A 13,978-nucleotide genomic window follows, 5' to 3' on the forward strand; every position below is an offset into this window, starting at 1 on the left:
ATTATAGCTCGACAGAAATCATCTTGTTAAAAAAAACTAATTAGTTTTTTTTGTTGACGTATTATTTATGATTCCTAAAACCAATCTGTACTAGAAAAGTCACTTGCTTCTTATGATAATGTGTGATTTTACGACCAAGTCTATAATATAAACCTCATTACTGATTTAATGATGGAAAATTAACATTACACACTTTGACTTCGTTATGAACTTTTGATTTTATTAATTTTTATATTCCGTTACTGTTTTATTTTGGGGTCGGTGACCTTTCCATAATTTCTCAAGGAATTAAGGAATGGAACATAATCTGTCATAATATTGGTAAACAGAAACCTCGAATTCAGCACAGGTGATGCAGACCCTACGAAGACGGGCGAAGTTCAAAATTGATCACTATATGTAAATGTTTATGTTGAAGTCCGACAGTCGATTCCCGGCGAAATGATAATTGCTACAAGTTGGAGTAAAAAAAAGTGATTTTGCCCATATTAGGATTACCGTTTATTGTCGGTTGTTGCTGTTTACAAATGGGGCATGGGACAATCCAATTATTGATAAACGTTTAGTACAAGGGCGTGAATAGTAACCAGAATATTTTTTTAAAAATTACTTAGCCGATTTTGATGAAACTACTTCAAGAAGGAAATTCCTTTTTTTCTCAACTGAAAAGTTACTTCATTAATCTGTTTAACGGTCTCGAAATTAGGCGAAATTTATGAGTTTAAGTTATGTTCGGATTTTTTTTCAAATGAGGGTACTTCAAAAAAAAATAGCGGGTTCAAATCCCAGCTTTTCAAGTTTCTAAATGCAGTTTTGTTTCTTTCAAAATTAGGCTTAATTTTGCTACCATAACTAATTTTCTCAGGATTTTTTTTAAGTTACCTTGCGTCTTAAATTATTTTTTAAAATGCCTTTTCGATGATTCATCTAAATTAGATTTCGGTTCTTACATAATCTACATATGTACAATTGTATGTCTACTAGTAAAGTACATCTTTTACCGAGATCTTACTTAATAAATAATTTATACCATCGCATTTTCTGACACAATATCGACTGACTAAAACAGCACTTTCTAAAATATTGTAGCCATATTCAAATTAAGCGACACTCCGATTTATTCCCGCTAGCGGTTAACCGCAATACCACGTGACAATAATAAAAACAGCACGAGATAAAAAGAATAATGCAAATTTTTTGTTACGTAAATGCAGACGATTATGGTTTTAGTATATAATGTAATTGATAAATGTACTATATATACAATAAATATTTCTGTGTTTTACAATAGTGGGAAAAAACCGCAGTCACGCAAGAAATACATTTAACCGCAGTTGCTTGTACTGGTCTTTTAAAGTGAGGGTAGTTTTAAATTTTTTAATTAATTCGTTTAAAACCGTCATTCGGCGAGATACCGCGTCCTGTCCTCGTCTTCTCGGCCGGGGCTGATGCTTTCGATTTCGTCCACCTCTTCTAAGTTCTTTGTGTTTGGATTGCATAATCTGAAATAATTAAATGCTTATATTATTTTTTATTTTTACATTTTTGGTACAGAAACAGAAAACAGATTGATTAAATACATACAGTTATTACACACTAAACAACATTTGTAAACCTGAAGTCCAATTACATCTGTACACAGCATTTTAGTGGCATCTTCATTGCTGGTTTACTAAATATTAACTATTACATACATACATATATTATATTAAATTTAATGACAAAAAATAAAGTTAATGTTAAAAGTTAGTTTATCCTTGTATGGGTAAACTCGAATTGAAAGGATGCAAGGATCAAACAATTTCTTTTAATTTATAATATTATTACTAAATTCGATAATAATCTTTTATATATAAATCTTCGTCATTTAATTTCTTAACGACTGGACCGATTTTTTTTTAAATTTGTTGTGATGTGTATTCGAGAATGGTTTAGATTTACAAATTACATGTTTTTATTTATTTATGATGTGAGTACATGAAGACGTCTGTCAGGTCCGTTAGTGTATTATTAGAACATTAATTTCGGATCTGTCTAATTTGAATGTAAAAAAATTAGTTGGTATGGTTTTCTTATGAATAATAATTCTGTATATTTAATTTGAAAATTCTGTGTTTCGGATTTAATTACAATAATTAACTGTTTTAACATGTGATGAGGAGCATGATGGCAGGATTACAAGTATTTAAAAAAAACCGTTGGCGATTTAAAAGAGTGTCGGAATTTTGCCAGTTCTTCTACGCCCTTGATTTGAGAACTGGCAATAAATGTATTTTTTTATATATATAAGTGTTAGGGATGCAAAATTAAATTAAGGTAAAATATATAAAGTTTGGTTAAAGCTTTAAATTTTTATTAAATAATATAAACAGTCACACACCTTGAATAAGTTCTAAGGTTAAGTTATTAAAATAAAAAATAAAAGTAATAATTATATTAATATAAAATAAATAACTGTTAATAATTAAAATTAATATTGATAAGATTTTTGTAATTCTGTATTTTGTTTAATTGGGTGTCGAATACATACTACGCGCAGTAGCAGAAAAGCGACTAAAGTGAAGAAAGAGAGAGAGAGAGAGAAGGAGACAACAAACTGAATAAAACGCGGGGATTCCCCGGGCACGGATAGTCCGTGCCTCGTTTGCAATATTTAAAGCGCGAAAAGTATCGTTGTATCGGTAATTAAAATATCCGTAATAAGTGTATATATATATGCTATTTTCATTTTACAATTTACATAAAATTAGAAAAGACCTTACCTGCATTTGCAGCAAACAATGCACGGCGCAGCCAGCAGCAGCAATGGACTAGCAACCAGCAACAGCAAACCGAAACCAGCAAATATACCCACTACCTGTAATTGAAGGATAACCAGTATGAGATATAAATTTACTAAATATTTGGACTGGTGACTAACATATATACACACACACACACTTATATATATAGGTACCGAGTTCGATTGCCGGCGATCTCTAAGTTTTTTTAATTAAAATGCTCATCTCAGGAACGGCTTGAATTAAAATTGTATCTCTTTGGATATATGTTTTTATAAAACAGGAGGCAAACTGGCAGAAGTCCCGTCTGATGTTAAGTGATACCGCCCATGGACAATCTCAATGCCAGAAGGCTCGCGAGTGCGTTGCCGGCCTTTAATCGAATTAAACCCATTTTGGGAATTGGACATTTTGCAACTGTTATGATATATTAAAAAGGTTGTTACCTGAGCGCGATGCCATAAAACGGATGCGCGGGAGTGGCCCAGTTTGTTTTTACACGGCCCTTTGTCATAGTGGCGCAGGAGGAAGTCGTCCTGGAAACATTTTTTTTTTAAAGACAATTCACACCAATTGACCTAGTCCCATGCTAAGCTGGTGAAGCTTGTGTTATGGGTACTAGGCAACGGATATACATACATAGATATTATAGATAGATAGACATATAAATACATATTTTAAACACCCAAGACCTAAGCACAACACCAAATGCTCATCACATCGATGTTCGTCTCAGCCGGGGATCGAACCCGGGACCCATAGATTCGCAGTCAGGGGTACACTAGACCAATGAGTCGAAAAATTGTACCAATATAGACTTGAGCAAATAGAAACTCGTAAGTATATTTTTATTCAAACTCCCAGCCATTTATCAATATTTTTTATTTGGACCACAAAATTGTAATAACTGCTTTATTATTTCTATAATTTTATGTAACTGATGACTTTATCTGATGATGATCAAAAAATACTTACATCTAACGAGGCCAGACAATACCAGCAAAATACATGTTTGCATCTCTTGCACATCATTTGGGCACAGCCTTCGTCCTTTTCGATGGGGACTCGGCACATTGGGCAGAGTTTTATCAATTCAGAGTCAGCAAGTAAGGGTGCACCGGCGCCTCCCATTGATGAAGATGCAGCCGCCGCTTCACATGTAATTCCGCCATGCCACTGAAATATATATAATAAATATGAGGGCGGTCTTTGACGAGACAAACGAAAAACGAAAGTGTTTCATAAATAAAATATAAATAAATAAGTGGCGTTACAACCTCTTTAGGTCTTGGCCTCAGATTTCTGAATCTGTTTCATGATCATTTTTAAATGTAATAGGCAAGTAGGTGATCAGCCTCCAGTGCCTGGGCCGTCGACGTTTTGGTTCTAAGACATGTCGGTTTCCTCATGATATTTTCCTTCACCGTTCGAAGCAAATGGTAAATGCGCACATAGAAAGAAAGTCCATTGGTGGACAGCCGGAGATCGAACCTACAACCTCAGGTGTGAGAGTCGCACGCTGAAGCCACTAGGCCATCACTGTTCACACGTCCTCAAAGTACCCGTTAATAAACTACCTTTAACGCTTAAAACGAATTACAAAATTTTTAGGCTCATTAAAATCCGGACCTGTAATTGGCCGCCATATTTGGCTTCATATTTCACATATAAGTATATCTCGCAGATGCGTGGTAGACAAACATGATGATTTCCATCTCAGTAGTTATAGCAATTTACACATCACGCGAGTTATGTAAATTAGCATTAGTTAAGTTACATATTTATATATATATATTAGTTAATAATTAAAAATGTAAACAATATCGCACAATTGAGGCCAATATGAGCCCTTTATTTTTTTCTTCACTCATAAATTGTAATACAACATTCACTTAGATTTACGAACTCTTCAATAAGCCAAGATAGTTTTTTGTTCACGTCGAAACCACACTACCCTTAATTTTATTATTAAAGTCAGTTGTTACCCAGCTTCAAATAAAGTGCAACATTTAACATATATCTGATCATATCTACAAGAACCGCCACCAAACTTAACTCCCGATAAAGTATATTTTTTCTTACATCGCAAAGCTCATAAATTATTCGACTTACGTTACAATGTATAGATACATTATTCTAACAGTGTATATCTTAAGCAAGATATAGTGTATAATTGATATAAATCCTTCTATATATAACGTCTGTCATGAATTATTTATCAATGTAGATGGTTGGCCTAGAGCAGAGTTGGCCTAGAACAGAGTTGGCCTAGTGGCTTCAGCGTGCGACTCTCATTCCAGAGGTCGTAGGTTCGATCCCCGGCCGTGTACCAATGAACTTTATTTCTATGTGCGTGATAAATTGCAGTAAATCGGCCTACTACTATGTGCAACCAGCTGCCCACTGAAGTATTTCCGAACCAATTCGACATAGGGTCCTTCGAGAAAAGAGCGTACCAATTCTTAAATGCCGGTAACGCACTTGCGAGCCCGCTGGCAATGTGAGTGTCTATGGGCGGCAGTATCACTTAGCATCAGATGAGCCTCCTGCCCGTTCGCTGTTATACAACACATTTAATAATACAAATAATACAATACCAATCAATAAAAATAAATATTGTTCATTCATGTTCATTAAAACAATTTATCGACGCATCAATTAACATTCCATTACAGCTTGTAATTAAAGGCGCCTGCATCATTTGCAGAGTTAATATAATTAAGTAGTTAATTAGGTTACGACATAATCCAATTATTTATCTCTTTACATTTCTAGGTTTCATCTAAGTACTAAAAGACTTTAAAGGATTAGGATTAAAGGGCCTTATTGATACTAAATTCTTAAAGCGTGTGTTCGTACATTTCTTACTTACTACGTGAATGGTAGAAATATAGAATGTGGCGGTAGTTTTGGCGAAAAAATTTTGACCTCTATAAATATAATTGTAATTTTTCAGTCCATTTAAATAAAACCCTAATGTAAAGTGTAAAATACACTTACACCTTCCTTAGGAATCAGAATATTTATTGGTGAGAAACAGTACAGTTTTAGAGTTAGTAGTGAGAAGACGTTAAAAACATTTAAATTAATAGCTGTAGTACAATGTTACCTTAACCTTTCTAAAATTATTATGTTCCCTTGGTACATTAATTATTTTTAATATTAAAAATTGAATGGTTCACTAAGAAACTTAAATGATAGATTTTAGGAAGATATCACTAGGAAATTGTTAACGAAACACAGTAAGTAAATTTTCAAAAAATATTTAATGAAAAATCGCGGATTTCCTTTACGAAGAGGGGGCTCCCTGTGGAGAGTAAGCCCCACGTTGGGAAACACTGCTTTAGTATGAGTTTGACGAAATATTAAAACTAACCAAGTTCAGACTAAGCGCAAAACCTTTTCATACAAATTTAACACAGAGCGTTTGAAACTGACAAACTTGTAGAACAGGGTGCGTTCTCGAATATAAACAAGTGACGATCATGTTTAACGTGAAAAACAATTGAATATCACTGACGAAAGTCTGTTTCGTGTAACTTTTACTTATTCCCGAAATTAGGTTATTGAAATCTCACTACAGCTGTGGGCTGGCGTTGCGCCAGATCTCAAGGTCGGGGCCACTTCCGAAAATAAAATTTGCTTTCTCAGGTTAGGCCTGGCAATAAATAATCTCTATTTATTTAAAGCCGCACCGACAAGACACTTGAAGAAAAACAAGTAGTAGTATAAACTAGACATAATCTGTAGCCACGATATGCAAAAACATAATGCTTATAAAAATCTTATATAAACCAAATATTAATAACGCGTTAAATGAAAAGCTTGATATTAATATTATTACGAAGATGGGTAGACTGTAATCCGTTTCAGTAGGATCAAACAACCTCGTTTTCAGGAGACTAAAACATTTCAGGCTATTTCAGAGCAAGTGTAGTCGAGTGGTACAGTTTTCAGGAAACCCGTTTTTAAGCGTTTTCAGGACTGGTTATACCCCTTTAATGAGACGTAACTTTCTTGAAGCTAGACTGAACATTCTAGAATGCCTTACGACGAGGACGCGGCAATATGCGAAAAAGATAAAGAGTACGTACGTTCTAGAATTCTGCAATCGCTACTCAGTAGCAATTCTGCCTAGAGGGTTCTCGGACATCGTCCAAGATTATTCCAAGGGATATTGTATAAACAAGCCGAAACGCGACCAGTTCATTCAGTTATCATTACCATCGAAGGGGAAAAGTGCGAATAGCGAAGACAAGTGACAAAGTACTGTGTGAAGTGAGCGTAATTAAAGTAATTAGTGACAATATTTTGTGTGTGGTAAATAGCGTATTTCTGCGTGTAATTTGTGTCTTTTTAGTGTAATTAAATTCCTCATTGATTTATTAAAAAATAAACCCTTGAAGGGATCTACGGCGTTTTCTATCCCATCCCCTAGCTCGTAACAATATGTTACTTTGATGAAAGCTACTCTATATTGTTGACGTAATGGTAGATTTCTGTGGTAAAAGTATATAGTAAGCATTATTTTCAGTATCTTTAGATATAATTCTATTCCAAACGATGAAAAGATGATTTTTGCTTTACAATCGCAATCAGTTTGATAAGGCAAAGTAATCTTATTTTTATGGCTTCTTTCATCCGATATTTAATTTAATTTGAATCTCGTTTGCACTCAATGAATTCTCTGGACTAACTTTAGGTTTTCATGTCCATTTTTTTAGTGCAGGGGCAAACGGGATAAAAGCTCGCATGGATATATGTGATATGACACTTACAATGCTAGAAGGCTCGCGAGTGCGTTGCCGCACTTTAAGAATTGGTACGCTCTTTTCTTGCAGGACCGTAAGTCAATTTGGTTCGGACCTGGACGGACAGGGTTCACAAAAAGTGCGCTGTATGTGCCTTAGGAAGCGCTCAATAGTGGAGCGACAACGTCGATAAGGGGTGAAATAAAAAATAAGTCGAAATGTTTTGTTGTTTTGTTATAATAATGATAAATCGTTTATTTGCCAGGATAGTGGTACGATTAGATCGATTAATTATAAAAGTCCGTACAATCAAATGTCACGCAAATGTCATACTTATTCATTTTTATAATGTCTAATAATAGACCAGTGCAGATAGCCTTTAAAATAAATAAAAAGTGAAAAAAATTACAGTAGGATGAAACCCATTAGAAAAGCAGGGGAATATGATCAAAAAGAAAGGAAAAATAAATTACGGTCGATCTGAGGTCGGGAAGGGGTAGGGGGGGGACTTTTAAGGGTAAAAAACGGTTTATCTCGATTTCCGGCAAAACTACAAGTCCTATCGAAGAAAGTTGAATGGCAAAGTTGGAGGTAATAAAAAGATCTAAAATTTTTGTATTCACACATTTTTCACATAACCTCAAAATTTATGTGAAAAATTCAAAAAACCAACCAAGGATGACAGGTCTGGGCGTTACTGCATACGATTTTTTGCGTTTTCTGTGAAGATTTACTATGGTAATATATATATATTTTTTTACCATAGGAAAGTAGAGATTTCAACGAACTGAAAGCACACCAACTTTTTGAAAAAAGCTGAAATTTTGACGTCAGAATTTTCGATTGAAAATTAGGGTGTTTTTTCGATATTAATTCAAAATAAGGTGAACAAATAAATATTTTTAATCAAATAAATTACAGTGTATTTGGGACATAGAAAGGTAAGTTTTCACCAAATTTCGTTAAAAAAAAAATATTTTTGTTAAAGATAAAAATAAAAAACCAAAAACTTGGTTTTTTGAATTTTTCACATAAATTTTGAGGTTATGTGAAAAATGTGTGAATACAAAAGTTTTAGATCTTTTTATTACCTCCAACTTTGCCATTCAACTTTCTTCGATAGGACTTGTAGTTTTGCCGGAAATCGAGATAAACCGTTTTTTACCCTTAAAACTCCCCCCCCTACCCCTTCCCGACCTCAGATCGACCGTAATTTATTTTTCCTTTCATTTTGATCATATTCCCCTGCTTTTCTAATGGGTTTCAAACTACTGTAATTTTTTTTGGTTTCAAAAATTATCGGCACTGGTCTATAAGAATATTAACTTCCGACCTATCTTATGAAATTTTTTAGTCAATCTGAGAATCGGCTACTATCTATCTTTCAAACCCCTTCCCGACCTCAGATCGACCGTAATTTATTTTTCCTTTCATTTTGATCATATTCCCCTGCTTTTCTAATGGGTTTCATCCTACTGTAATTTTTTTAGGTTTCAAAAATTATCGGCACTGGTCTATAAGAATATTAACTTCCGACCTATCTTATGAAATTTTTTAGTCAATCTGAGAATCGGCTACTATCTATCTTTCAAACCCTTAAGTGATTAGGGGTGTCCACCCCAAAATTTTATTTTTATTTTTAGACAATTTGTTTTGTTTTGATATGATACAACCTCTACGATCAACACCTATTTTAGCAGATAATTATTTCTATTGAACTAAATCAATGTTTCTTAGAAATAATATACATGGCAAAACAACGTTTGTCGGGTCAGCTAGTAATGTTATAATAATAAGTTAAGTTAGTTTTGGAGTCAAACTTTGGTTTAAATCCTCGCCCATGCTATAAAGGCACCCTGTTTTTTATTAATGTTCCTTTACTTTGATAGATACAATTTTTTCTTGCTGATATGCACTGTACTTTTCCGACAGAGCCTCCATTGTAGATAAAATCGCCAAGTAAAGAACAAAATAAAAATGCCAAACGACCCTTTCACCGCTGCAGGCTCTTGAAGGCGGTTTCAGACTAGCGATTTTTTCTGCGCGTATACGGTCGTTTAGAGTTTTAAGAGCAGTGTTCTCTCATCCCTGAGGTCGTAGGTTCAATCCCCGGCTGTGCCAACCAATGGATTTTTTATGAAAAATAAATAAATCAGTGGCGCTACAACCTCTTTAGGTCCGGGCCTCAGATTTCTGAATCTGTTTCATGATCATTTTTTAATGTAATAAACAAGTAGGTGATCCAGCCTCCAGTGCCTGACACACGCCGTCGACTTTTCGGGTCTAAGACATGTCGGTTTCCTCACGATGTTTTGATTCACCGTTTGAGCAAGTGTTAAATGCGCACATAGAAAGAAAGTCCATTGGTGTGCTCCAATGGACTTTCTATCTATGCCGAGGATCGAACGTACGACCTCAGGTATGAGAGTCGCACGCTGAAGCCACTAGGCCAACACTGCAAAGAGGAGCTTATACGCGTGTAAAAAACGCTAGTCTGCAACCGCCCTGAGAACAATAGTGCTGCATCGGCTTGGCACTGTGCCTTACACTTAGCTGGAGTAAGTAATGTGCAAGGTTAGCCTCTCCAGCCTGTCGCGGTTCTGCGGCACTTTGGCGGAAAATTAAAAAGCTTCTACTCGTCTATTAGATTAAAATTATTGTTCATAAAAAAAAAAATATTTAGAATATCAAATCAAAATCATTCATTCATATAGGTAACAGGTACACTTATGAACGTAAAAAAAGAAATATACATTAAAATCTTGCTTCTAATTTTACATTTACTGCCAGTTCTCGTAGCGTAGAACGGAAGAGAAGAACTGGCAATAAACTCTCCGCCACTCTTTTTAATCGCCAAGTTTTTTGTTTTACACAACGTTTGTAAGGAGCTTCAACCATTACACCATGATCCACATGACATCTTAAATAATCAATAATAATAAAATGAAATAAAAACAAAGATTTGTCCTCTACCAGCAAGAGCAGGAGGAAATTATATCGAATTTAATATACAATTTGAGACTTGATTTAGCAGTTTTTCGAAACTTCAAAAACCTAACAAAATTCAACACCGAGATAATAATAATAATGCCACTTTATTTACATTACAATAACACAAAGTAGTACATAAAAAAGGTTAATGGGCGGTCATACTGCTAATAGCAGTTTTTCTAGACAACCCGGACGTAAAAAAGGAGACATACTAATTTTAAAGAACTTAAAAATTTCTTGCAAAAATAAAAAATCCAAATTGGTTTATCGATATAATATCCTGTGCTCTGTGCTACAGCCTTCCAGGAACATTCCACAATCGATATTTGATTATGATTTCATAAACATAGAAATAAAGTGCCGTATTTGACAAGTTAATAATATTTGCGTAGAAATCATTGCAAAGGCTATATGGAATTGTATAGAGCATGAAGCTGCCCCATTGATGATACAGCAGTTAATTTATATACTTTTGACAAGTATGGGTCACAGTCGGTCAGGGAGATTTCATGAGTTCAGGTATGCTACCATAATCGCTAGGTTTGAAGGTAATCTTTCAGCATTCAGTGAAATTCAGGTCAGAATATCCTATTTCCTAGAGAAAATAAGAAATGAAAGCATACGATTGTGTACACCGTGCAATTGTATGGAGAAAGCGATTATTTGCCATTTTCATCGTATTGTTATGTTAAACGCGTAATGACTGCGCCGGTGCATATTTCATAATTTCACCAGCTATTGTATTACTTGGGGTTAGTACGTCCGTAATACTAGTATAAAGCTAAAAACGATTTTAAAAGTCTTAATCATGACGATTAATTTAATTTATTAAACACAAATCAAACTTAAATATTTACCAAAATAAAAAGGTATTAGGTACAAGGAATACGCACAACGGAGCCAATGAGAGTCTAAGTGCACAAACTGTACCAACCATAGGTACAAGGAATTATAAGATTCGGAATGACATGTACCAAATTACCCGTAAACACCCAACCACGTCCAAAGTCAAACTGATTTTTATTACACGATTTATATTAGCTTCACCTGTATGTATGTATGTATGTATGTATGTATGTAACCGACTCCTTCGGACTCGATTTTGACCCACTTTAAACGGACAGATTTTATTCAAATTTTGCGCACCTGTCAAAGATCGATGACAATGCAATAATCCGAAAAAAAAATAAAAAAAATTTAACTATAAAATTTTCAGCCTAAATTAGGAATTATTTTTCACTTTTTAGTTTGATGAGCTCTAAAAGCGTGTTTTTTTAGTTTTTTTAAACAATTATTTATTTTAATTTTAAAACGTTGCTAGACCTGGCATCACTCACAAGCATAACCGAATTTTAAATTTATCTTATCCACCTGTCCAGTGCTGTGTAAATTTTAAATTTTTATGTATTGAATATTTAACATATACTTACATTATTAAAATATGTATATCGTCGCTGTAGGATCATAACTTCGTATGTCTAGAGAACTAAACATTACAGGAAGCGAAAAAAATGTTCGTCAATGTTCGTTAAAATATGATTATGTGTCATAGTTTAAGATGGTAAAAAGGACTTATTTATTAATAACATAAATATGTCCTTACTTCAAGATTATACCAGTTAAATGACATAAGAGTCTAAGAATAAAAAGATTCTACAGTGACGATATAGAACTTTCCTTGCGGTCCACCATCGGTGCCGTAAGCAGTACATACCTCCTGGTTGCACTGCGAGCAGAAGTCATGTTTGCAGTTGGGACAATGGGCTGGACTGGCTGCGCGCACTTGGACTATGGTGTCGCAGCCTGGTCGCGGGCAGAACGCACGCATCGCGTCCATTGCCACTTCTGAAATAAATTATTAAAAAGTTATAATATGTTACTACAAAACAAGACTCCAGAGATCCAGTGTCCGTAGAAACTCAACGTTGTCTATTACAATAATATTGTTATCTTAGTTATAAGCTCATGTTTTACATAATTAAAGCCAGTAGTTAGGGAGCGTTCAAGTATGTAACGCACCGTAACGTTTTTCTGTACCCAAGTACCTATAGTAAAACGTTTCGTGACCACCTTGTGACTCTTTATACCTAAAAGTTACCAATATGTGGTGTACTGGAAGTCGAAAATCAAACGATTAATGACAGTTGAAACTTGCTTCAAAGTGTTTCATTTATTTGAACATCCCTCCAACAACCGCCACCGAAGTTAACTCCTGTGTCAATCTATTTATATAATGAGTTAAGAACATCAAAGGACTAAAGAAGTTCGAAGTTTAAACAACAAATATAAGTTGAATTACATATTTTAGAAATTCAAAAACCGGAAGTGAATTATCCTTACAATTATTGCTAAGCAAAACAAGTAATCACATCCGGCGCGGGAGCCAACGAACGGCCATGACTATCGATCTTGACTTTTGACTTTCACCTTTACGCAACTTCTTTTTTAATTAACTAAATAGTTTCCTGTAAGCCTAGAGAGGTCAACGGTTATAGCCTTGCTACGATTTCTTATTCTTATCGTTGAGTGTCAATTGTAGGATGCGATCTAAAATATACTTTCCAATGTATTTTTAATAGAAAAAAGTCTATTTTATCGACAGCAAAGCATTTTTAAAATCATCGAAAGTGAAGACAGAAGTAGACGCCACCACTTGCCGCGCATCACCCTTCTAAAACCAGTTACGACTTAGAAGACTTCAAGCGGAGAACGTACTAATTCCTTAAAGGTTGGAAACGCTCGTGCCCACGGGCGGCGGTTACCAGTTAGCTCTCCTGCTCGCTTGTGTTGTGAACAAAACAATTTGTTTTACCCTAATTTATACTGAGATTACAGGATTTGTCAATCACGGGGGAGAGAAACTATTGCGCGTTTCGTACAATTGTTATTGGTCAACAGCTGCTCTAGTCCAATCACAGACACGCGACACAATTTGCCATATCGTTTAACCGTTCACAATCACGAATACTCGAAAACTATCATAAATTAGACAAATGAATAAAGATTGTATCAAGGAATTGGAAAGCAAATATTTTCAACTCGTGAGGTCATTAACCTGTATGTTTACCACGATACAAGGAAGTAGGAATTACTTGATAAGTTTTTATATGTCCATTAAAAACCTGTTGCCTAATAATAAAAATTATCTTATACACAATTAAATTTTGTTACTAAATTGAGATCCTATCCTTTTATGTCTTTATTTATAGATAAGATAGGGGAAAATATCGACGGCTGCAAAGAACAAACTGCTATGGACAAACCTTAATATAGTAAAAAATGCCGTAATAATTAACTTTTTTAAATTTTAACAAACTCAAAATAACTTTATTCATATAGGTAACCAAGTACACTTATGAACGTCAACAGAAAAGATGTTAAATTAATTCTCTATTTAAATTTACTACCAGTTCGCGTAAAGCGTAGAGCGGACAAGAAGAACTGGCAAGAAAATCT

The 13,978-nt window shown here is 34.5% G+C and overlaps 1 protein-coding gene across 3 annotated transcripts in view; it reads right to left on the minus strand.

Moving 5' to 3' along the window:
- Window positions 1–804: 804 nt before the first annotated feature.
- The window catches only part of LOC125057600 (probable E3 ubiquitin-protein ligase RNF144A), a 113,787-nt gene continuing 100,613 nt past the window's right edge, over window positions 805–13,978 (minus strand). For all 3 annotated transcript variants that reach the window (XM_047661388.1, XM_047661387.1, XM_047661390.1), the window contains 5 exons: window positions 12,237–12,367; window positions 3,756–3,956; window positions 3,227–3,316; window positions 2,763–2,857; window positions 805–1,502 (listed from right to left, as the gene is read on the minus strand). In XM_047661388.1, the coding sequence (XP_047517344.1) occupies window positions 1,400–1,502; window positions 2,763–2,857; window positions 3,227–3,316; window positions 3,756–3,956; window positions 12,237–12,367 (620 nt within the window). In that variant the 3' untranslated portion in view covers window positions 805–1,399. The remainder of the gene's footprint in view (window positions 1,503–2,762; window positions 2,858–3,226; window positions 3,317–3,755; window positions 3,957–12,236; window positions 12,368–13,978) is intronic.

The sequence above is a fragment of the Pieris napi genome, chromosome 16 (genome assembly GCF_905475465.1).
Source record: "Pieris napi chromosome 16, ilPieNapi1.2, whole genome shotgun sequence".
Classification (NCBI taxonomy): Eukaryota; Metazoa; Arthropoda; class Insecta; order Lepidoptera; family Pieridae; genus Pieris; species Pieris napi.